At 48.6% G+C, this 24,059-nt stretch overlaps 1 protein-coding gene across 7 annotated transcripts in view; it reads right to left on the bottom strand.

Annotated features, from left to right (window-relative positions):
- The window catches only part of RYR3 (ryanodine receptor 3), a 1,751,462-nt gene that overhangs the window by 502,228 nt on the left and 1,225,175 nt on the right, over positions 1-24,059 (bottom strand). For all 7 annotated transcript variants that reach the window (XM_069638568.1, XM_069638566.1, XM_069638573.1 and 4 more), the window contains 3 exons: positions 19,730-19,790; positions 17,921-18,159; positions 9,408-9,489 (listed from right to left, as the gene is read on the bottom strand). In XM_069638568.1, the coding sequence (XP_069494669.1) occupies positions 9,408-9,489; positions 17,921-18,159; positions 19,730-19,790 (382 nt within the window). The remainder of the gene's footprint in view (positions 1-9,407; positions 9,490-17,920; positions 18,160-19,729; positions 19,791-24,059) is intronic.

Genomic DNA, 24,059 nt, shown 5'->3' with positions numbered 1-24,059 from the left:
TTAACCTATTGAAAGATTTACTAAAGAGAATAGAACTGTAAATGACTGAATGACTGCGGTGTGCATGGCAGAGGGCAAGTAAGTCAGAAAAGGCATTCATCTCTGCCACAGGCCGCCTCGGCACACCAACACCGCCCGGATGAACTCAAGCCGACCTGCCAGGCCCAGCCCAACCCACGAGGGTGACCAGTGACGTCCTCCAGCCAAGACCAACCATACCGCAGCAGCACCTATAGTTAGTTGTCGCCACCCAATCCCAATGAACTTGTGCCCCCTATAGTATGTAGGTTTTGATGACGTTTTTTGTAAATATATACGCCTGTCTTTGCTATTGTCAGACAGAGCGCTCTCGGAGTTTGCAGAGTTCTTTGCATGCCCAATTCTGATTGATAAACTCCCATTTACGCTCACCCGCACTCTGTCTTGGCCTTATTCCCATTTTGGGAGAGTCCTTCATTGTCTCTCATTGCGGGGAGGATCGTGCTGTTGGGGACGCTTGCTTTCACTAATCACCCTGAAGGAGCGTAAGCTGTAACAACAAGGGAAGTAGTACTGCAGGGATGGATGGGAGGGTCGATAAGGAATACGTCGGAGGAACATCCCATCGAAAGAACGTTACAAGGTAAGAAGTAACTTGTTCTTCGAAGGGATTGTGTCCTCCGACGTATTCCTTATCTTAGATAGGCTCCCATAGCAGTATTCTGTTATTGGAGGTGGGAGTACTGACTTCATGCTTCCTCTCATTGATGAATAGAGTGCAATACTGCCCTTCCAAACCTAGTTTCCTGACTGGAGGAGGAATCCAAGTTGTAAAACGTGTAAAGGTATGGACGGATGACCATGTGGCAGCCGCACATATGTCTCGAACCGGCACTCCTCTTTTGAGGGCCGATGAAGCTGTGATACCTCTGGTCGAATGAGCCCTAACATTTTGAGGGGGCTCTTTTCCTGCCAGTTTATAACATTCCAAAATGGCTAAAATAATCCATCTGGAAATGGTCTGCTTAGTTATCGGTAGCCCCAGCTTGTGACCTGCATAGCCTACAAACAGCTGGTCTGCTTGTCTTATCCTAGCCAGTCTACTAATGTAAAAACTTAAAGCCCTTCTTGGGTCCAGCCTGTGTAACCTCTCTTCCTCTTTCCCTGGATGGGGAGGAGGATAGAAAGATGGAAGGGTAATCTTCTGTGTGATATGAAATTCAGAAACCACCTTTGGGAGGATATTAGGCTTCACTTGCAGAACAACTTTGTCTTTGTGAAAGATTGCATGAGGGGGTTTACACGAAAGAGCTTGTAACTCGCTCACCCTTCTAGCAGATGTAAGTGCTACTAATAAAACAGTCTTAAGGGTAAGAAACCTTAACAGACAAGAGTGGAGTGGTTCGAAAGGTGTGCCCATCAGGAAAGTTAGGACTAAATTTAAATCCCATAGGGGAACCTGGAATGGTCTTGGGGGATAAACGTTAGTTAACCCCTTTAGAAACTGTATTATCAAGGGTAACTTGAAATAGGATGGTTCTTCCGCAGTGCGCTTAAAGATGGATAGCGCTGCGAGATAGCCCTTGATAGTGCCAACTTGAAGGCTTGAATTTGCCAAGTAGAGTAGAAAGGATAACACTGTTGGTGTACCACATGAAAAGGGGTCGATATTCTCTTCTCTACACAGCTGCAAAATCTGTTCCAACGGCAGCGGTATAAAGATTTTGTTGCTGGCCTTCTTGCCGAAAGCAACACCTCCATAACGTCATCAGGGAAGTCCCAATCCTTGTACCTCAGCCTTTCAGAAGCCAAGCGTGAAGGTTGAGGGTTTTGATGTCTGGATGGAGAACCTGACCTCCCTTCTGTGAGAGCAGATTCTCTCTGAGTGGAAGTTGAATTGGAGGGAAGATGGACAAGTCTAGAAGGTCCGGGTACCACGTTCTCCTGGCCCAATCCGGGGCAATTAGGATCATGGTTTTCCGGAATCTTCTCAACCTCCTGATCATTTGAGGAATCACAGGGACTGGTGGAAATGCGTACAGGAGTGGAAACTCCCAGTCCACTATGAACGCGTCTCCCAGAGCTCCTCTCGGGGAAATTCCCTTGAACAGAACAGATCGCACTTCCTGTTGACACTGGTGGCGAACAGATCCACCTGAGGGGTTCCCCAAAGGGCGAAGATCTCTTGAAGGACTTCCTGAGCTAGTTCCCACACGTGGGAGACTGTGCTCTGCCTGCTCAGAGCGTCCGCTGTCAAGTTCTTCTCTCCGGCTAGGTGAACTGCCGATAGAGAGATTCCTTCTTGGATTGCCCGAAACCAGAGCTGCATCGCCTCTCTGCACAGTGGTAGTGATCCTACGCCTCCTCTTTCGTTGAGGTAATGCATGGCCACTGTGTTGTCCGTCATTATCAGGACATTCTTTCCTTGTACAGATCGCAGAAAAGCCTTCAGCGCAAGTCTGATGGCCCTCAGCTCTAACAGGTTGATATGTAGTCTGGACTCCGATGGAGACCAATGACCGCTGATCGTCAAGTCGTTGGCGTGGGCTCCCCACCCCGTAAGTGAGGCATCCGTGACTACTGTTATCTCCGGCCAAGGTTGCCAAAACTGCTCTCCTTTCAGAATGTTCTCCTGACAGGCCCACCACTGAAGGTCTCGAGCCACCCTGTCGGGAACCTGAAGAAGATCTGTCATTCTCCCTGAGAATTGTGACCACTGAGTTCTCAGTGCCCACTGGAGAGATCTCATTCTCAGGCGAGCCTCTGGCACTAGGAAAATGCAGGATGCCATGAGGCCTAGCAACCTCAAAAGTCGAAGGCTGGGAGACGTTGGGCATTTTGAAACATGGTGACCATCTGCAGAATATCTTGAGCCCTCACCTCTGGGGGCGAGGCTTTTCCCAGGGAAGTGTCCAGGATCGCTCCGATGAACTGGAGTCTCTGCGATGGTATAATTTGTGACTTCTTTAAATTGAGGGAGAAGCCCAGTCTGTGAAGGGAGTGGCAAGCATAATCTAGCTGGATCTGAGCTTGTTCCGAAGATACAGCTCTGATCAACCAATCGTCCAGGTAGGGGTAGACGTGAATCCCTTCCCTCCTTAGATTTGCAGCCACTACCGACATTAACTTGGTGAAGACCCTCGGGGCGGAGGTCAGCCCAAATGGCAGAACTCGAAATTGATAATGAGAGTTGCCAATTGCGAACCTCAGGTATCTTCTGTGTTTGAGATGGATTGGCACATGGAAATAAGTGTCCTGAAGGTCCAGAGATACCAACCAGTCCTGGAACTGAAGGGCCTGAAGGATCTGAGAGAGAGTTACCATCTTGAATTTGTCTTTCCTGAGGAATTTGTTCAATTCCTGCAAGTCCAAGATGGGTCTCAGTTCTCTGTCTTTCTTTGGTATGAGAAAGTAAGGGGAGTACCAGCCCCTGTTCCTCTCCGCTACAGGTACCGGTTCTATGGCACCTTTCTCTAGCAAGTCTAAAATTTCCTGCAAGAGGAGCGGATCTGGAGCTTTTTGAGAGCTGATACCCAGTGGATGACTCTGATGTATGCGTAGGAGAGGCAGGCAGTTACCTTGTGCAACTGTCTCCAATGCCTAAGCATCTGACGTGATAGCCTGCCATTCCGCCAGATGTTGAGTTAACCTGCCTCCTACAGGTGTCTTGTGAGGGAAGTCCTCAGAGTGGTTTAGGGGTGGCTGATGCAGATGCCGATGGTAAATAGGCACCTGCTGTTGCTGCGGCTTTTGAATATCTACCCCGTCCACCTCGGGTAGTTCTTCTTTGTCCCCTTTGAGCCGGTCGTCCTCTACCTCTTCCGAATGTGGAGTAGAAGCGAAAGGACTTGCCTCTCGCAGAGGTTCCTGTGGGACGAAAAAGTGTCTGACGGATTGCAGCGCCTAGGGATTTTGCTGCTGCCTTTGATGTTTGCAGTTTTTCTAAACTGTCATCCGCCTTTTTCCCAAACAAAGAAGAGCCATCAAATGGCATGTTCAAGAGCCTGGCTTGCACATCTGGGGCAAAACCAGACTTTCACAACCAAGCAAATCTCCTGGTTGTTGTACTTGCCACCATTGCTCTGCTGATACTGTCAGCCGAGTCAATGCCCGTCTGGAGGGATTCGCACATAGCGTCTTTACCGTCCCTTATGATATTTAGGAACGCCTCCCTTTCTTCTCCCTCCGGGATGCAGTCAGCCGGTGTAGAAGCACACTCCCAAAGTGTATGGCTAAATCTAGCAAGGGTGCAAGTAGCATTAATAGATTTTAACGCCATGCTACATGCCGAAAAGACTTTCTTAGCCATAGCATCGTATTTCTTATCGTCCCTGTCCTGTGGGACGGTAGGGTAAGCAGTCTTGATGTCAGTAGAAGATGCTGCCTGTACCACCAGACCTTCTGGGGATGGGTGTTTGGACAAAAACTCCGGGTCTGCAGAAGATACCCTGTATTTAGCAGACAGTTTTTTATTTACTGCCGGGACGACATCTGGGGTTTCCCAGTTCGTCATTATTTTTCTTTGAAGAGCTTTATGAAAAGGTACTACAGGATCCTACTGTGGACCTTTATCAAGAATATCCGTGAGGTCATCCTGTTGGAAAGCCGGTGAAGGTGTTGACCACCCCATAAATTCTGTAATCCTGGCCATTAAGGCTCTATAAGGGGTTTCACCTCTAGGGAAGTGTCCAAACCACTTGCCTCATGTAAGGAATCATGGAGTTCCTTTAATCTGCGTTCCTCTGAGGATAACTCCTCTTGAACTGGGGTTGCAGATCCCTGCAACTCAAATGGCTCTTCTTGATCAGACAGTTCTCCCTCTTCCATAATTGAAGACATTGTTCTCAATTGGTCTGAGCTCACAAAGGGTGTGAAACCCATCTCCAAGGCAGAGGGTGCCAAACTTGTCGTAATCGGCCTCGAAAACGTCGATGTCGTCAATGCCGACGTCGAAGGCTTCGAAAGTGGCGTCGAAAACAAAGGTGGAGGCCTCGAGGTCTTCGATAGAATCGGAATTCTGCTCAAGGATATCGACAATCTCGACGACATCGACATCGAAGACCTGGGAAAAGCCACTGGGTGCGCCGCAACCGTGACTTTCCTTGGCGTCGACGCCGGTGTTGAGGATGGCGTCGAGTCGACAGACCCGTGTGTCGAAGGTCCCTTCGACAACGGCGTCGAAGACAATGACCTCGGCGTCGACGGAACCTTCGTCGACGGCGTCGACGGAACCTTCGAAGAAGGATTCGAGGTCTTTGCTTTACTCGAGGGTTCGTGATGCGCTCGAGAAGCTTCCTTCACCGGGTGCTGTGACTCGCAGCGTTTTGGACCTTCGGGTCTTTCGACCAGAGCATCGCTCTCGGCAGTCTTCGAGGGGGTCGAGGCCGCTTTCTCGAAGACGCTCATCATATTTTTTTGGAATTCCTCCCTTTCAGCCCGGGAACTATGCTTCGTGGGGCAAGGGATTCTCTTAGGTGAAGCAGAGGAAGAGGAGGACGAAGAAGGGGATCTTCGGCATCTCCTTTTCGAGTGCTTCGATCTCGAAGAGTGATGGGACCCGCTTCAAGACCTGGAGCGCGAATGGTGACGAGGAGACGAATGTCTCGACTTCGTCGAGGAAGAAGAAGCTTTAGAAGTCTTACCTTTTTCCAGCTTCCCCCCTACGCTCCTTCAGGGCTTTAGCTGTCATGGACATACAGTCCTCACACTCCGAACAATGGTGTTCAGCTCCCAAACACCGCAGACAGACCCTGTGAGGGTCCGTTAGCGACATCTTTTTTCCACAGTCTCGGCATTTTTTTAAAGCCGGACCGAGGGGTTGTCGGTTCAGACGAGGAAGCCATCGAGTATGGATCGAATATCTCGAGGAAAATGGAATAATATATCTACGAAACTGAGCAACGATATTCCGAGGCACTGAGTGAGCACGGAAAAACGGAACTGAGCAACGGACGCTGCGCGCAGCCTTTATAGGCAGGATGACGTCGATGTCGATACGGCGGCTGTCGAGGGACACCGACTCGGCGGACGTCGACGCGCAGTGCCCTCTAGAGAGAAAACATTTCCGAGGCCAGCAAAGCTGGAAAGAGATATCTAAGATAAGGAATACGTCGGAGGACACAATCCCTTCGAAATATGTGTTTATGAGAGTGTAAGAGGGCAATGGGCGTGCAAGAGAATGAGTAATGAATGGATGGATTAATGGCTAGATGGAGGAATGGATGGATGTAGAGTTGAATGGAAGGACAAATTGGTGAGAGCGTTAGTGAGGGTGAGGGTTGCGGGATAAAATGATGATTGAGAGGGTGAGTGTTGGATAGTTTGGTGGGTGAGCGTGAGATGTATATGTGGATGTATTAGTGATTGACAGAGTATGCAAGTGTGATTGTTGGATGGATGGATTTGTGTGAGTGAGTGGATGTTTGATGGCTGGATGAATTGGTGAGTGGGAGAGTGAAACGATACATGTTGGGAGAGTGGATGGATTAATGAGTGAGGAGGAGGAACGTTGTCTTGATGGATCGTTTGTTGACTGAGAGTGAGTGGGTGAGTGTTGGATGGATGAATACATGCATTTACTTGCATATTATTGTTTAAAGTGCAGGCCTAGCTCGCTCGATAGTAGCAGAGCGCTGTACAAGTAGTGTGCAGCCACCATTTGGGCTGGCATCTTTTAAAAGCAGCGCAGTACTGTGTGTGTTGAGGTCTGTGCGCCCATTGGGTTTAGTCAATGGCAGGGGGCATTCCGAGCTGAACCCAGGATCGGCATAGGGTGGGTGCGTGACAAGAGAAGGACTGATTGCAGATTCCATGTATGACTACATTAATGGATTTGGTGAGAAGCTGTGCAGGTTGTACCATTTGAAGTTAATAACTACAAACTACACATGTGTGAACAAAGTGCAGTGCATAGCCAATAAGGCACCCCCACTTCGTCCCCCCACTTACCTTCTTGCTCCTTGCTTCTTGTCCATTGGCTGAGCCGGGAAAAGTAGTGTTCCCAGCGCAGCACCGACGTCAGCAAGGCTGCCATGAAAAGGGAGGAGGGACTATGGATAGTCCCTTCCTCCCGAAACATTATGACTGCTATCTTTTTTTTTTTAAAGTTGCGGTTTCACAACTTACAAACTATTAGTACCCCGGTACATCGTGCCGAGTATCAATAGCAATATTAGGCAGAGGTTATTTAAACAATATTACTCAGGCTGGGGGGACAATACCGGTCCTGGTAATGCACCGGTGCTTTGTTAAGGCCCTCGCTTCACTCTGACCGGTAACTATGGCCCTGGGGCATAACCTGGCCTGGTAATGTCCCCCCGCACGGGTAATATTGCTTAAATAACGCCACATCCCAAGGGCATACCAAATGTTCTGTTTAGAACTAGGAGAGACAAGGAGAAACATTGGAATGTTGGGACAAAGGAATTATTTAAGTCTTAATGCCTGGCAGAGCTGGAATTTCCAAGCATTAGGTGCTTGGAAGCCCAAATTAACATCCTGAGCACAGCAACGTCATTTAGGAGGGCTTTGGGCACCTAATGACTGGGAATTTCAACTGTGCCAGGTGCCATATTTTTTCATCCCGAGAGGCAGTCTAAACGTTTCTCCACCATACACAAATACATTGCACATCTCCGCACAGACACCCCTTTGCATTGCTTGACCTTCCATGGCCGTACAGGGGATGCCACGTAAGATGCGTCTCTCAAGATGTCACAGCCCAGCCCACTGCGGGAGCCAGAAGAGGGGTGCACTAATGTGCGGCCATGTAGGGAGGGCATGTTACTCGTAAGGGAGAGGAACGAGCAGTAACCATCAGATAGGACCACTGCACCAGGGCGTCTTCTACATGGCCATGACAAGGAAGAGCAACACATCCAAGCAAACCCTGGCTAATAGTGCTCAGAATGTGCATGGAATTATCATTCCTGATTGGGTGAGCCAAGCAGAAGGTGCCATAAAGGGTGCCAAGTAGCCATCATTGCCCTCTACCAGTGCATTGTCTGAAAATGTCCTGTCAACCTTCCAATGTTCTAATTGTTTAGCACAGTCCAAAGCCAGGAAGGATTTTCATTAAAAACTGCAATTTTGCCCACTTTTGGCCAATGTTGCTAACATTTTCCCCCACCATAGCATCCTTCTGGAGGAGTCAAGTCTTATGAAACATTCTGCATGGGAGGTTGGGGAAAGTGGGGTGGTCGTGGGGTGGTCAGAGGAGAGGGATTTAGCTTTCATGCACTCCTACTGCTGTGAGCTTTCCATTAGCGTTCGAAAGAGAATTGAATTCCTTCCAAATAAGGGGCCCTAACATGAGGCAAATGAAATGGCCACCACCTCAACGGCACTGATTCCTGACCATGTATTTGTGCTTGGGACATTAGTTTAGGTCAGGGTGTGTTAAGTTGAAGGCTAAAATATGGGAAAAACAGGTATACAGTGATTTTACCGAATACAAAATAGAGAATGACATTTTAACGAATAGAAAATACCGAAAAAATACTGTTTTTACAAAATAAAATATGTGGGGGTAGGGAAAGGGGTTAAATCTGTTGGGCGCGTGGTTGGGGTGGGATACAAAACGTGGGGAAACAGGGGATTTACAGGGGGAACACCCGCAAAAAATAACAAATAAATTGGTATTTTTGGGGGTATTTTGGGTTAGTTAAAATGTCATGCTCTATTTTTGGGTTCGATTACCTCACATAGATCCAGGGTAACATTGTCCCAAATACTGGCTGAACTCTTCATGACACCGTGCTCACGGGGGAAGGTGCTGGCGAGGACCGATGCTCTCAAATGCAACAATATGCCTGATTCAATGCTATTGCGCCCACTGCACTCATTGCTGTCCAGTGTGCCTGCACAGAAAGCTGCTGAGGGCTATTGAGGCGGATCTAAATGGTTCCATGCAAGCACTGCTTGCCATTCCAGTGAACACCCAAGTGCCATTGCCATGAACCCAGCACCTGTAGGAGGGCTAGTGATCAGTCAAGGTCCACAGATCTACAGGGCGAGTCCTGAAGGACGCCCAAAGCTCCATGAAGAACCTATGGCTGAAAGGTTCAGTGATCTTCCTGCGCAGAGATCAGTTACACTTCCCAAACACATTAGGCTTTAACATTGGATGTGGGAGCATCCTCAACTGTGTCTGTTCACATGCTGTAGAAAGTAGTTGGGACGAAATACTCCTCAATACAATGCACAGAATAGGAGTGTTCTGCCAATGTCACAAACACTGGCATTTGCTTTTTCATGTTTCGCACCCTGCGCTCCTGTGTAGTGTCAGTATACCACCGGCCCACCCTCCACTCTGCACCACTTTCTGCACTTCGCTCACTGTGCCACCAAGGGATACTGAGCTTTCCCATAATTACCTTGCATCACCGCACACTGCCCAACTGCACCCTACTGTTCTGCACCCCCTTTACCTCTCCACGTAGATGTTCTTTCCGGTACCAAGTGCATAGAGGCTGCATAATATCCGGTAGCAAGACACCTGCACGTCATCCACTGAAAAGAGATGGAACACATGTTTCAAGGGGCTGGAGTACAATAGATTCTTTTACAATGTGGATTATTCTGTATTTGATGAAGAGACAATGATGTAAGTAATGCGTTTCCAGGTTCTAGTATGGGACACAGACCAACACACACAACATTCATCTGGCACAGTAAGTGCAAAGCCTATGGTGAAAGCGGGGCCGAAGCTCCGTGGTGTTACTGGGCATTACCCACAAGTCTCACTTCAGAGGACGATCAGGAAGTTGCTAAATGTGCGGCACGAGCCACAAGGGCATTCATGAAAAGGCACAGAGGAAGCCTTACTACAATACTGGGAGAGCGAAGGAACCAAAGCTATAGCTATCCATTTCTAGTTACAAAGTGGACATAGATTCATTCGGTCATCAATAGAGAGAAGGGATCTGAGAGGTAATTGGCATGCAAAAGGTCAACTTAAGACCGGTCAGAATAACTTCGCACTCCCCAGGTTCCCTCCCTGGGCGGCTGACCAAATCAGCGTCCTGCGCAGGGGGAACAATACCAAACTCTTCTCTGTGTTTTGCCACTCCTGGGTCACAGTCCCTCCTAGTTACTTGACATGACAGAATAATAATCTCTGGCGGAACTAAAGTGGCAGTGTCCTCATACGTCTTTCTTGGTCTTCTGTGTTCTTGACAGCGCCTCTTCATTCTTGGGTTTGGGTGTTGAGGCTGTCCACTTGTCCCCTTGGTCTCTGGTTCGAGTCAACAGACACCATTTAGGGAATTAGAAAAGATATAAAGGCTGGAGGGACACCCGCTTATGATAGGCTATGATTCGTTATTTATAACGCGCCTGTACACAAGTGTTTCTAGGGGCCACACGACAAGGAAAGGGCACAGAGGGAAAACAGGACGAATGATCCTACTAGGCCTTGTGTCATTCGAATCGTGCAAGTGTGACAACAAACGTGCAAAGCGGGAAAGGGAGAGGGGGAAGTGCATGGGAGAGGGAAGGAGAAAGGGCAGCCAGGGCACCGATGCTTTGAGTAAGTGCAGCCAGAGCAGTACAGCTCTTGGTAAGTGCAAGGAGTGCAGGGGGCAGAAGAAGTTACAGTTACAGCCCCGAAATGTGCAGTAGGCCCGGAGGCAGTGCAGGAAGACTGGTCATGGAGGAGCCTGTTGCCCTGGGAGACTCTGGGGGTACCCAGAGACCAGTCAGGGCAGGCAGACAGGAAGGTTAGAAAGGAAGAAGGAGACAGAAGGCAGAGGAGAAAAAGAAGCTCTGAGCAGCTTCTGGAACTTCAGGTGGTCTGGCTCCAGTTTGAGAGGGATAGGGAGGCAGTTCCAGAGGAAGGACCCTGCTGAGGAGAGATATCTACCCCCCACTCTCAGCTTGGAGAAATGTCTGAGCCTCAGAGAGTTCGAGGTAGCTGAGCAAAGGGGTCTAGGAAGGTATTTATGCTGAGAGAGGTGGGTATAGTGCGGGACCTGGCCCCAAAAAGCCTTGTGGATGATGCAAAGGGTCTTGAATTGATTCTTTCAGCCACCGGAAGCCAGTGCACAGATTGCAGGGATGGAAAGTCCCAAGGATAGGTCTTGCAGTCCTGTTCTGGATTAGTTGAAGCGAGCAAAGAGTAGAGTTAGGCAGGTTGAGAAAGAGGCTGTTGCAGTAGTCCAGCCTGGAGAGAACCAGAGTTATGGAGACAATGAGCTTCTGGAGGAAGGTGAGAAAAGGTAAAATACCTCTGATGAGGTGTAGCTGGAAGTGGGTCTTCCTGGCAAGGTCAGTGATGTGAGGAGAGAAGGAGTGAGTGGAGTCGAAGATGACCCGTAGGTTTTTTGCCACCAAGGAGGACAAATGTAGAGGGTTGAAGGAGGTTGACCATAGTGCAATGGAAAGCAGGAACAGGGGTCCCAATGTGCAGAATCTCAGTCTTACTGGTATTGTGGTAGAGATCACTGGAGGCGCATCATTTCTGAATCACGGAAAGACAGTCAGGAATGAGAAAGGAAGGAAAGGAGGCTGAGGGAAGTCTGAAAGAGAGCCGTGTGTCATCCGCATAACACTAGAAGTTGGAAGAAAAGGTGGAAATCAGGTGGCTGAAAGCGGCCAAGTAGACATTGAAGAGCCAGGGTGAGAGGAAAGAGCCCTGGGTGATGTTGCCGAGCGTCGGCAAATGAATGCACACACACACGCGTAGGGGTTTTAACAACAACCTGTTTTATTTTCGTTCTCGCCATTACTGGCGCCCAGCGCGCCTTTTCCCAGAAACCCCAAACCCCCAACAACGTCTGTCATCAAATCCCACCCCTTTGTGGACGGGGCAACTTGTTAACCTTGCAGTGGCCGGTAACAAGTGACACCACATGTGGAGAGCGAGGTGGTGGAGAGAAAGGATCAATGTTGGACCTGGGAGGGTCGGTCCAAGAGGAAGGTGGTCAGCCATGCCAGAGCCTGATCCGTGATGCCCAGGTTCTCGCAGAGACGCTTAATCAGGATGGCATGACTGTGTCAAAGTGGCAGGGGAGGTCAAGGAGGATGAGGACAGCGGGAGAGCTGGAGTCAAGGTTAGAGAGCAGATCTTCACTGGTGTTCAGAAGAGCAGGTTCCATGCCTCTGGCTGCTCTGAAGCCAGAACAATGGTCAAGTAGACAACCAACAGATTCAGTGTGGAGTGTTAGCTGGGAGATGGGCAGCTTTTCCAGGAGCTTGCCCAGGAAAGGAGTGATGGAGATCGGGCAATAGTTTGCTGGACAGGAAGGATTGGCAGAAGGCTTTTTTATAAGGGGTGCACAAGGGAGTGCTTGAGGAGAGAGGGGAAGATCCACTGGTGAAAGTGTGATTACATTAATCTGCCAAGGCTGGAGCGAAGGAATCAACATGGTGCTTGATAGTTCTGGAAGAGCAGGGTAGCACCTGTTTACAAGACACTTTCATGGATCAGACTTGTCTGGAGATAGAGTCAGGAGTTATCGGAGAGAGGTAGGAAAGAAGGAGAGGAGGGGGAAAGTCAGCCAAAGGGGGCCTGAGAGAGGTAGAGGGAGAGAGAGGAAGAGGAAAGTGAGGACAGGATGTCCTGAGTTTTAGTGGTGAAATGAGAGGCCAGAGCCGAGCAGACGGCCTGGGAGGGAACAGGAGAGGCAGAGACTGCAGTAGGATTGGCCAGGTCCTTGCAGATTTTAAAGAGTTTGGCCGTGTTGGTAGAGGTCACAGAGATGCAGGCTTGAATATAGACCCTCTTTTTGGAGAAGTTGGAAAGTCTGTATTGTCTTTGGAGCAGGCGGCAGTCCATTTTGTCAGTGGAGGTGCCTGATGCATTCCACCTCTGATCAGCTACCCTACACTTAAGTTTCAGTGCAGCCAAGTCGGAGTCATACCAAGAGTTGCACTTGGAGGTAGGCTTCAGACGGTTCCTCATGACAGAGGCAAGGATGTCCAGAGTGTTGGAGATAGAAAGATGCAGGTTGGCGAGGGCTATGTCATAGTGGGAGTCATCTGAAGGAGTTGGGGAAGCAGAGAAAGTGGAGGCAAAGGAGACCACTGACACTTGTTTCATTGGCCAAATGACCGCGAAGGCAGGTGGCAGTGCAGGGGTGGGATTTGCCTTGGGGACAGGAAGCGTCAGGTGGGAGGAGAGCAGAAAGTGGTCAGTCCAAGATAGAGAAGTAGTGAGAGGGTTAGAGAGGGCGATGTCTGAGGAGATGAGAAATCTAAGATGTAAGAGCGTGTTGGACCAGAGGGCAGAATGGAAAAGGAGAGAGAGAGTGACAAAGGTTGCAGAACAACCCACAGGCATCCAGGTGGATGTTGAAATCTCAGAGGAGGTGAATTTGAGAGGAAGAGACAAGAAGAGAAGAGGTGAGGTCCGTCCATTCTGAGAGGAAGAGTGCGACCTGGCCAAGTGGCCTGTTGATGGTGGCCACAGTTAGAGAGAGGCCAGGAGAGATAGAGAGCCTGCAGACCGGCACTCAAAGGAGGAATACGCCTGCTTGGGAATAACAGAAGCAGGAACCCATTCAGGAAAGATCAGGGCCACTCCACATCCGGGCCAATTGGTTCTGGGCTCGGTGAGGATCTTATAGCCCTCAGGGAGGAGAGTGTCAAAGCTTGTGACAGAGCTGGCCATGAACCACGTTTCGGTGAGAGCAAGGACATCAAGGTCAAGGTCTTCAAGGTGGTGGCATATGTCGAGTGAGAGTTGAGAGTAGCTACGTTGAGCAGGTTTCCACTTTTGAAAGACTTCTGGGCCGGGGTACAGGAATGGGGTACACTCTGCGGAAGTGGCAGAGGGGTACGAGGGTGGAAGAGGCAGTAGCCGGATGTGGCAGGGTGTGGGTTGCCAGAGAGGAAGCAGAGGAGGAGGAAGGAGGTGGCAAAGGAGCCAGAGAGCAGGTAGGAGTGGCAGGAGAAGGGATCAATTTGATAAAATGTGGGGGACACCTATCCAGAAGGAGGTGATTTGGTTGAGAGCCCTGGACCATGACAGTACCAGATTTGATAGACATTAATGATGGCTGTGGAGGAGTGGAAGAAGGTCCAGAGGACCTCCAAACAGGTACCACCACTAATGGGAGAGGAGGAAAAAGGAGAGAGAACAGAGACCGTATGAGGGGTCTATAGGTCTTGAGAGAGAACGACAAAAGAGGATGTCAGTGAAAGTCTGTTTGGAGGAAGTGCTGATGTAAGTATCCACGATGGGCAGTCCTAGGTTGGAGACCTGGATATCCCTCTTGAACTTTTTCCTTCCAGACTTAGTGAGAGGGATAGGATAGAAGATAGAGTAGCAGTTTGAGAAGATGGGAGAGATTAAGAGCATCATAGAGGGTACGAGGAGGAAAGAGGGGGAGTGGGAGAGGCAAAGAAGCACAGCCTAGAACCATGCACCACAGGATGCTCTGGAGGGTAGGGCTCATACGGAAGGAGGCACACAGGAAGCAGGTAACACAACGCAATGGGAATGCAGGAAACAGTGTGGAAGGAAGATGGGGGGAGAGGGCAACAGAGATCAACAGCCAAAGGGGGAGGAAGCCAGTGGCCACAGCAGTAACCAATATGCCCAACAGTAACAACACCCAGATTCAACTTTCCCAGAAAGAGGAAAAAAGGCCTATTCTTTAACACAACAGCAATGCAAAAACACCCAGATTCGACTTTCCTAGAGAGATGTGAGAGGTGGCTAAACAATATAGTTCACTGAGATGCTTACGGGTGGAGATATATAAGAGTAAATTGAGGGGTGGGTCAGGTTAGTGGAGTTCTGTGATGGCTGCCCCCTGTCCACACTGCACTTACTTTGTCATTCGAAACAGGTGGATGGCTGCAGGCTTCCTGCTTCCCCGGCTGACACGATCTAGAGCTGCTTCATTAGGAGCCACGGGGCTTCAATAAGCAGTGAGGCTGCCCTACTGGGATCACTTAAGTAGAGCCGAATGCCCAATCAGGGTTCAGGGGCGGCGAGGGAGACGGGAGGGAACAAGGGAGAACTGAATCCCCCGGCTGTAAAGCAGCAACAATCAGACAATGCTACAGGAAAATAACTTTAAGTAAGAGGGGGAGCTCTGGAAGATGGTAGCACATTCACCGCAGGTCAAAAGGTAAAATAATACACACCGCTGAGTGTCGGCAGAGCAGCCCAACAATCACTATACAAATGCACATGGACCGATGCCCAATCAGGGTTCAGGGGCGGGGAGGGGGTTGGGAAGGAAGAAGGAAGAGCTGAAACCCCAAGGCCGTGAAGCGGCAACAATCAGACAATGTCTCTGCTACAGAAAAAATCACTTTAAGTTAGAGCGGGAGCTCTGGAAAATGGTAGCACACTCACTGCAGGTCAAAAGGTAAAATAACGTGCCGAACATCAGCAGCGTAGCCCAGTAATCACTATATAAATGGACACAGGTCGATGCCCGATCAGGGTTCAAAAGCAGGTAGGAAGGTGGGAGGGAACAGGGAATAACTGAATCAGTGGTTGATTAGGTGGTTGAGTTGGCAAGAAAGTACCCTATTGCCTTGCGAAGGGAGAGGAACCTCTCGAGCGTGGGGAACATCTGCTGAATGGCTGTGTTCTAATGCACCCTTAGGAAGACCAGATCCTGGGAGGGGCACAACTGTGACTTCCTCTGGTTGAGGGAGAAACCGAGCTGATGAAGAATATTTGCCAATCTCTAGCAGGAGTGTATCACCTCCTTGGGTGACCTACCCTCACCAGCTAGTTGTCCAGATAGGGGGATAGGTGATGGCCCTCCAAGCCGAGGAGCCCCGCCACTGAGTTCATCAACTTCATGAAGAAACGAGGGGCCGTGTTCAGGCCAAAAGGCAGCAACTTGTACTGGAAGTGGCACGACATAATCATGAACTGCAGAAACGTCTGATGCGGCTGGTAGATGGGGACATGCAGGTACGCATCCTTGAGGTCTAGGGAACACATCCAGTCCCCTGCACACAGAGACTCTGCTATGCACGCAGGAGTAATCATCTTGAAGCATTCTAGCAGTAAAGACAGACTGAGAAATGACAGATCCAGGACAACTGTCAGGCCAGTCTGGTTGTTCTTGGATACCGCAAGCCGTGCACGTGTCCCAGTTGTGGTCGGCCACCAGGCACTCAAGACAGAGTGCATGAGGGTCAAAGACCAGGAACGAGCAGTAGCACAAAGCATATCTTGTAACCTCCTGCAGCCAAAATACGCTGGGGGAGGAAAGGCTCTGAAAGAGGTTAAATAAGATTGAAAAACAAAGAAGTGGAGCAAGCGGAAAGTGAAATAAGTCTCTGCACTGGCTACCAGGTCCGACAGTGTCCATGCGGAAAAAATGAACTGAGGTGAGCCGCCTGAGGGCTGCGGGTCCTCGGTGGGCTACGCCCATGCATGCCTTCCTAAATTTAAAAGGGAAGATCAATTTTTTGCTGATAATGGTCCCAGCACTGTCCCCATGTTGGGGGATGGTAACAAGGATGGAGGAAAGGGGACGGGACATATGAGTATATGAGATGTGTATATAATGTCTGATGCCTCATAGCATAGTGACAACATCTTCCAAAGTCTGTGCCATATCCGATTAATTATTTTTAGAAATTTCAAATGCTCTGTTATTGTCTATATATTTTAATCCCCTATTCCATTTAACCTATCAGCATATCTAAGAAATAGGATATCATATAACGCATAATGCCGTTCAGTTAAGATGACAGGTGTATGTTTTTTGGAAGACCTCAACTGGTCGAATTCTTTTTACTGTTTTTTCCACCAAAAGGTAGATGGAGGGCTGGGATCAGGCAATATTGGATGGGGTAGGGAGGAAACATGGCAAAGCGTCTCCCCAGCATTCTCTGGTAAAGAAATGTGTTTAAAGAAAATCACACAAAAAAGTCAAGTAGTTAAAATTCGATTAAAACACATAAACCCAAGATGACATCTCATGTTGGCAATTGTCCATATTCAAACACATGGGAGACAGTTTTAAAGCGAAACTACCAGCATGATGTTGAATTGTTTACTACAATCAAAATATGGACTATTAAGCAGGCAAGATTAATTAGACCAAACAGTTATCTTTCCCTTGGTAGGTAAAGATATGGCATTCTCGAAAGCCTCATGGCATACATGCCAACATTTCAACCCACCTGTGCGGGAGATTACCCCTGAACAATCGGGAGACAAAGATTTTGTCATAGGAATGCATAGAGCAAAGATTTATTTTAGGCGGAAGAACGTGTGAAAAATAGCAATATTTTTCACGGAAAAATCCGGATCTCCTGCCTAAATCAGGAGGATTGGCATTTATGTCATGGTGAGGTCAGAAGGAATCTGTATCCATTGACCCTTACGCTTCCATCCCCCCTATGAATTGTTCAGCCAATCACTTTAAGATCTGAGAAACCACCCCGACAAAACTGAATCTTCAGCCTCCAGAAAGCAAAGTACACGGGAAGTTAGCCCAGGTGCTAATAGCTTTCCCTCCATGAACTGCAGATTGTGCAGACTTATGAAAATCCATATGCCCTTGCTTCACTTGTGATGGTTAACCAAAGGTTCCAGTCCTCTATCGCCAGATTTAGGCTCCTGTTGCAAGGAAGAGGCTTTGGAATGTAAAATGCACTACCCAACAGCATATGATATGACCTGGAAAAGTGTCAGAGGAATGTTGTAGGCACAGAGAGCATGCGAGCACTGGGAAACATATTACAGAGGCAACTGACCAACTCTGAAACAAACACATTGTCATGTGTGATTCTATAAAAGACTCAATTTTCATGATACCTTTCAAAAATACTTCTATTAATGCAATGAGATGGTTTCATCAACCCTCTTAAAATCATAACCACCTTGTCGTTTTCACAGTGTATGCCCCTATTTTTTATATCTGTGTTTCTGACACCACGTTCTAAATGAAATCTGAAAAGTACAGACTGATAGCACTTGCGTGTTATAAAAAGCCCATTGTAGATAAAGCATACTTACGCAGTAAGTCAACACCGAACTGGTACTGAGCGATGTGCTCGAACATGGAGGTCAAGATGGGAAGTAGGGCCACGGTGGTATAGTTGATGTTCTGCGACACCCCTTTCATCTGAGTTCGTGAATGAGTAAATTTACCCAACTTGAGGTTTTCCAAGGTCTTCTCCAAGTCCTCAGCGGCGTTCTCGAAGAATGAGCGCACTCCTGCCTTCACAAGCTCAGAGCCAGACTTCATTACCGTGCTGCAAAATACCCCAAGGTCATTATGGAACTGAGATTGAGAGCACCACTGGTAACCACGGAAGTGCCTCCAAGGCACCAGCAAAGTCAACAACGCTCTGCATTAAACCTTATATAACATGTTTTCTAACATAAGGCTCCTCGCTGGTCCCATAGCATCAGCAAATTGAACAACGTTCTGCATTATACCTTGTGTAACATGTGTACTAACACACAGCTCCTAAACTGATTGCATAGCATCAACAAATTCAACAATGCTCTGCATTATACCTTATATAACATGCGTTCTAACAGACGGCTCCTACACTGATTGCATAGCATCTGTAAATTCAACAAGGCTCTGCATTATACCTTGTATAACATATGTACTAACATAAGGCTCCTAGACTGACACCATAGCATCAGCAAACCCAACAACACTCTTCATTATATTTAGTATAGTAGTTGTACGAACCCATTTAGGGCTCCAACACTCTGGAGCAGGATGAAAATAGACTCATCGTGTGGCTGCCTAAGGAGCAAACAGTGCCAAGGTTCTAGGATGGTATTGGGAATTCCCACCACCCTCTGCCAGGATGTCCTGAGTGGGCGCTGGAGCCAGGGATCATACCAGGCTGCAGGAACTGCTCAGGATCTCCGAGGGTACAGCAACCCTCTTCTCCCCTAGCCATTTTTAACAAAAGGCGATCTTTTTTACCCCCCCTTTTGAGCCTCCCCGGTGTTCCTCTCACACCCATCTTTAGCCCTTTTCCCAAACCCCCCATGCAAATGTGTGGTAGGGGCTATTGCGGATTTGGGAATTTTGCTAATTTTCGTTAAGGGGAGAGTTTTACTCTTATTCGTTGTTTTCTTTACCTACATTCCGGAATGCCCCAGGGTTACGCCCACTGCTGCCACCAGCTGATGTGGGACTGGAGACAGGGGGGCATCTGCGTAGCAGGGTAGTACCTCAAAGTCTCCCGCCTTTTTGTGTCAGGGAATAGCTTGGCACTTGGGCACGTCACCAGCTCTCTTGTTTGCAGACAGGTGCCGGCCCCTTGCCTGCCTCTACACGAGCGGGGCATGCTAGTCACTGCACTGGGCACACTCGGTGCTATTTAACGGTAACAATGTATGCAAACTACAATTAACAAGTGCAGGCGCCAGTCCTCAGAATCAAGGCACGAGTACTGTTTTAACCGCTTCTGACTTTACTCCACGGCCCTTGCCATCCTCCCCCAAACATTTTACATTTAACGTCCTTTCCCTTGTCACCGTTTCCTACCAATGTCCTTGACAGATTTTCAGTTTAAATGTCTAGATTTTGGCGACTGACAACCCGACACAGCTGGCGTGCATGTCACGGTCTGCACGTTGCCTAGCAACACAGGCGGATCCCCATTCAAGAGGCCAGCATAAAATGCATCCCATCACACAGACAAAGCGTGGCCAGCAGGAGACCAGGCACTGATAGCAAGTTTTCATTTTATATCCGCCGGTGGGTTACAGTCTCCCATAAATGCCCTGGGGGTGGAGGAGGGGGATCACTTTTCCTCATGCAATTTTGTTGTGGCTGGGTAATATCAAACTTACCGGGTGTCTACTGTCTGAGCCAAGATAAGCAGACAGCTCACCATCGTGGCTGAATCACTCCCTGCGGAGAAAAGTAGAGACAACACAATTATTCAAAACAATTTGCCTTCCTGCAAATCTTTAAATTGACACACACACACACGCACGCACGCACGCACACACACACACCACACCCCCCCCTTTTCAGGTTTCCTTTTTGGTTTTTACCAGTCAACAGAAACCATACCACGATGTGCTTTTAATAACCTTAGAGCATTCTGTTGATTCCATAGTGCAAAGGTCATGGAAGTACTAACAACGATGGCCTATGACGTGTGGGGCCCAATAGCTGAAGGAGACCAGAGGAAGGCAGCCTGCCTGGGATACAATGTTGGGAGTACCTCCCTCAGGAACAGGTTACCAGCGCAGGCCAGAATTGCCCCTCCATCCTAGAGTTCAGGAAGGGCCAGAAGCCACTACTCTTCAAAGAGCATCTCGCCAATCACTGCCCGCTTTACTCCACTATTTCTCTTCTCCCTCCCTGCAGCCACCCCAACCATCTGAGCAACCTCTGCTGCCCCCTCCCCCGAATTGTAGCTCCCTGGGGGCGTGCATAGGTCCAGGGCCCTGTCACTTTCCAGCTAGGCTGGTGGTTTGAGCCATTTTCACAGCGAGCCTATTTTGAGTGGTCAGAGCAGGTTGGAAATGGAGAAAGCTGATCCGTGTGCATTGAAGCTTAGGGAATTCAGGGTGAATGGAACCTCAGACACTTGTCTATATTAGTGGAGGGGCAGGGGTCATCTCTGCACATGCTAGAGGGAGGTGAAAGGTTATCGGCAAGTTGTGCATATATGGAGGGGTTTTTATCATTACAGATTTAAAGATCAGGGGACTGGCGGGCTCCTTAAGGGTTTTTTGCACGCCCTACACGATGTGTAAAAAAGAGAATGTTATGTGTAAACAATCAAAAGGTTACAGCCTTTGTACTGCAACAAACATTGTTCTCTATCTTGTTTGTGAGGTTTGTATCGGCTCTTCAACCTGCACACCCCCACCTCCCCATTTCCCCCACTAGGTCAGTTATTTAGATAGGCAAGGCCAACTGCAGCGAAATGACTACAGGCAAGTGACGTGCAAGAGAATGCATACTGGCAATGCTTTTCAGGCTGACATGGCGGCATTCTATTTCTTTTCAGCAGATGTACTGTAGGTGCAAAACCGGATCACTACTAGGAAGGCTGTTAACAAGCAGGACAACTCCGCCGCGATCAGGGAGACGTGGGCCACCTGCAGCTTAAGCTCTATTGAGGGTCTTCAAGGCACCTTACAACAGTGCCGAGGAGGTGCTATTTGCACTCCCCAAAAGACAGACAGAGAGGGAGACGGGATAGAGAGGCAGGGTGCAAGGCAGAGGAGGCACGCGTAAGGGACCAAGGGCAGAGCGAACCAGGGGAAGGGGGAAGAGAGACACAGAGAGGCCAGAGGCAGAGAGCATACAAGACATATGAATGGAAAGCGACAGTTGCATCAGCTCACAACGCAGAGTACAAGCATTGGACTAGACCACTCCTTCAAGAACTATTGTGCGCTTTTTCAAGTGAGCACAGCATGAGACAGAATGCATCATTTTAGAGTCGGCCACAGTTTGCATGGGATGTGTCAAGATCCAGCAGCATTCCATTTGCACCTTGGAAATTCACAAATTCCAGTCATTTCTTGGTTATAGCGAGAGCCTCGCACCACCTGCCTGCTGAAATGCATGCACACTTTCCATTATCACCCTGCCAACGGAGCCCTGTGTGAATACGAGTGAATCACACTCTCTTCTAGGCCTCTGGTGAATGGATCCTAACTGTTTAGAGCTTACGGGAAGGGTCACCAGTTAGACGCACCCTGCCAAAGATGCATTGATATACAGAAATAGCAGTGCTGGATGAAGCCACAGGAACAACGCCTCAGCGCCACTACAGGCATGGCTGTAATGTCTGAATGAGAAAGGTCCCAGTGTCTGAATGGGAAGCATCCAGTGTCTGAACGAGAAAGGTCCCAGTGTCTGAATGAGCTATACCCCAGTGTCTAAAATGGAGATGTTTCGCTGTCTGAATGGGAAGCATCCCAGTGTCTGAACGAGAAGCATCCAGTGTCTGAATGGGAAGCATCCCAGTGTCTGAACGAGAAGCATCCAGTCTCTGAATGGGAAGCATCCAGTGTCTGAACGAGAATGGTCCTAGTGTCTGAATGAGCTATACCTCAGTGTCTAAAATGGAGATGTTTCGCTGTCTGAATGGGAAAGATCCCAGTGTCTGAATGAGAAGCATCCAGTGTCTGAACAAGAAAGGTCCCAGTGTCTGAATGAGCTATACCCCAGTGTCTAAAATGGAGATGTTCCAGTTTCTGAATGGGAAGCATCCCAGTGTCTAAATGGGAAGCATCCAGTGTCTGAATGAGAAAGGTCCCAGTGTCTGAATGAGAAGCATCCAGTGTCTGAACGAGAAAGGTCCCAGTGTCTGAATGAGCTATACCTCAGTGTCTAAAATGGAGATGTTTCGCTCTCTGAATGGGAAGCATCCCAGTGTCTGAATGGGAAGCATCCAGTGTCTGAAAGAGAATGGTCCTAGTGTCTGAATGAGCTATACCTCAGTGTCTAAAATGGAGATGTTTCGCTGTCTGAATGGGAAAGATCCCAGTGTCTGAATGAGAAGCATCCCGTGTCTGAACAAGAAAGGTCCCAGTGTCTGAATGAGCTATACCCCAGTGTCTAAAATGGAGATGTTCCAGTTTCTGAATGGGAAGCATCCCAGTGTCTGAATGGGAAGCATCCAGTGTCTGAATGAGAAAGGTCCCAGTGTCTGAATGAGCTATACCCCAATGTCTAAAATGGAGATGTTTCGCTGTCTGAATGGGAAGCATCCCAGTGTCTGAACGAGAAGCATCCAGTGTCTGAATGGGAAGCATCCCAGTGTCTGAACGAGAAGCATCCAGTGTCTGAATGGGAAGCATCCAGTGTCTGAACGAGAATGGTCCTAGTGTCTGAATGAGCTATACCTCAGTGTCTAAAATGGAGATGTTTCGCTGTCTGAATGGGAAAGATCCCAGTGTCTGAATGAGAAGCATCCAGTGTCTGAACAAGAAAGGTCCCAGTGTCTGAATGAGCTATACCCCAGTGTCTAAAATGGAGATGTTCCAGTTTCTGAATGGGAAGCATCCCAGTGTCTAAATGGGAAGCATCCAGTGTCTGAATGAGAAAGGTCCCAGTGTCTGAATGAGAAGCATCCAGTGTCTGAACGAGAAAGGTCCCAGTGTCTGAATGAGCTATACCTCAGTGTCTAAAATGGAGATGTTTCGCTCTCTGAATGGGAAGCATCCCAGTGTCTGAATGGGAAGCATCCAGTGTCTGAAAGAGAATGGTCCTAGTGTCTGAATGAGCTATACCTCAGTGTCTAAAATGGAGATGTTTCGCTGTCTGAATGGGAAAGATCCCAGTGTCTGAATGAGAAGCATCCAGTGTCTGAACAAGAAAGGTCCCAGTGTCTGAATGAGCTATACCCCAGTGTCTAAAATGGAGATGTTCCAGTTTCTGAATGGGAAGCATCCCAGTGTCTAAATGGGAAGCATCCAGTGTCTGAATGAGAAAGGTCCCAGTGTCTGAATGAGAAGCATCCAGTGTCTGAACGAGAAAGGTCCCAGTGTCTGAATGAGCTATACCTCAGTGTCTAAAATGGAGATGTTTCGCTCTCTGAATGGGAAGCATCCCAGTGTCTGAATGGGAAGCATCCAGTGTCTGAAAGAGAATGGTCCCAGTGTCTGAATGAGCTATACCTCAGTTTCTAAAATGGAGAGGTTGCAGTGTCTGAATGGGAAACATTCCAATGTCTGAATGGGAAGCATCCCAGTGTCTGAATGAGCTATACCCCAGTTTCTAAAATGGAGAGGTTGCAGTGTCTGAATGGGAAACATCCCAGTGTCTGAATGGGAAGCATCCCAGTGTCTGAATGGGAAGCATCCAGTGTCTGAACGAGAAAGGTCCCTGTGTCTGAATGAGCTATACCCCAATTTCTAAAATGGAGAGGTTGCAGTGTCTGCATGGGAAACATCCCAATGTCTGAATGGGAAGCATCCCAGTGTCTGAAAGAGAAGTATCCCAGGGCCTGAACATAGCGTTATCATCCCGTTCCAAGGGCAGGAACGGGGTTGGGGGGCAGCCTGAGTTATAGGTCCGAGAGAAGCAAGGTAGGTAAATTGGAACATACTAGATGCAATCATTGCTATTAACCATGTCCTTCTCTTCAAAACCCTTGAGCTTAATGAACTCAAAATAGACTGAGATGCTAATTACCTTTGCCAATACCCG

Source organism: Ambystoma mexicanum, chromosome 14, assembly GCF_040938575.1.
Source record: "Ambystoma mexicanum isolate Mex_15411 chromosome 14, UKY_AmexF1_1, whole genome shotgun sequence".
NCBI classification, from domain to species: domain Eukaryota; kingdom Metazoa; phylum Chordata; class Amphibia; order Caudata; family Ambystomatidae; genus Ambystoma; species Ambystoma mexicanum.
The sequence above is the reverse complement of the archived record's forward strand: the minus strand, read 5'-3'. Positions and strand labels throughout refer to the sequence as shown.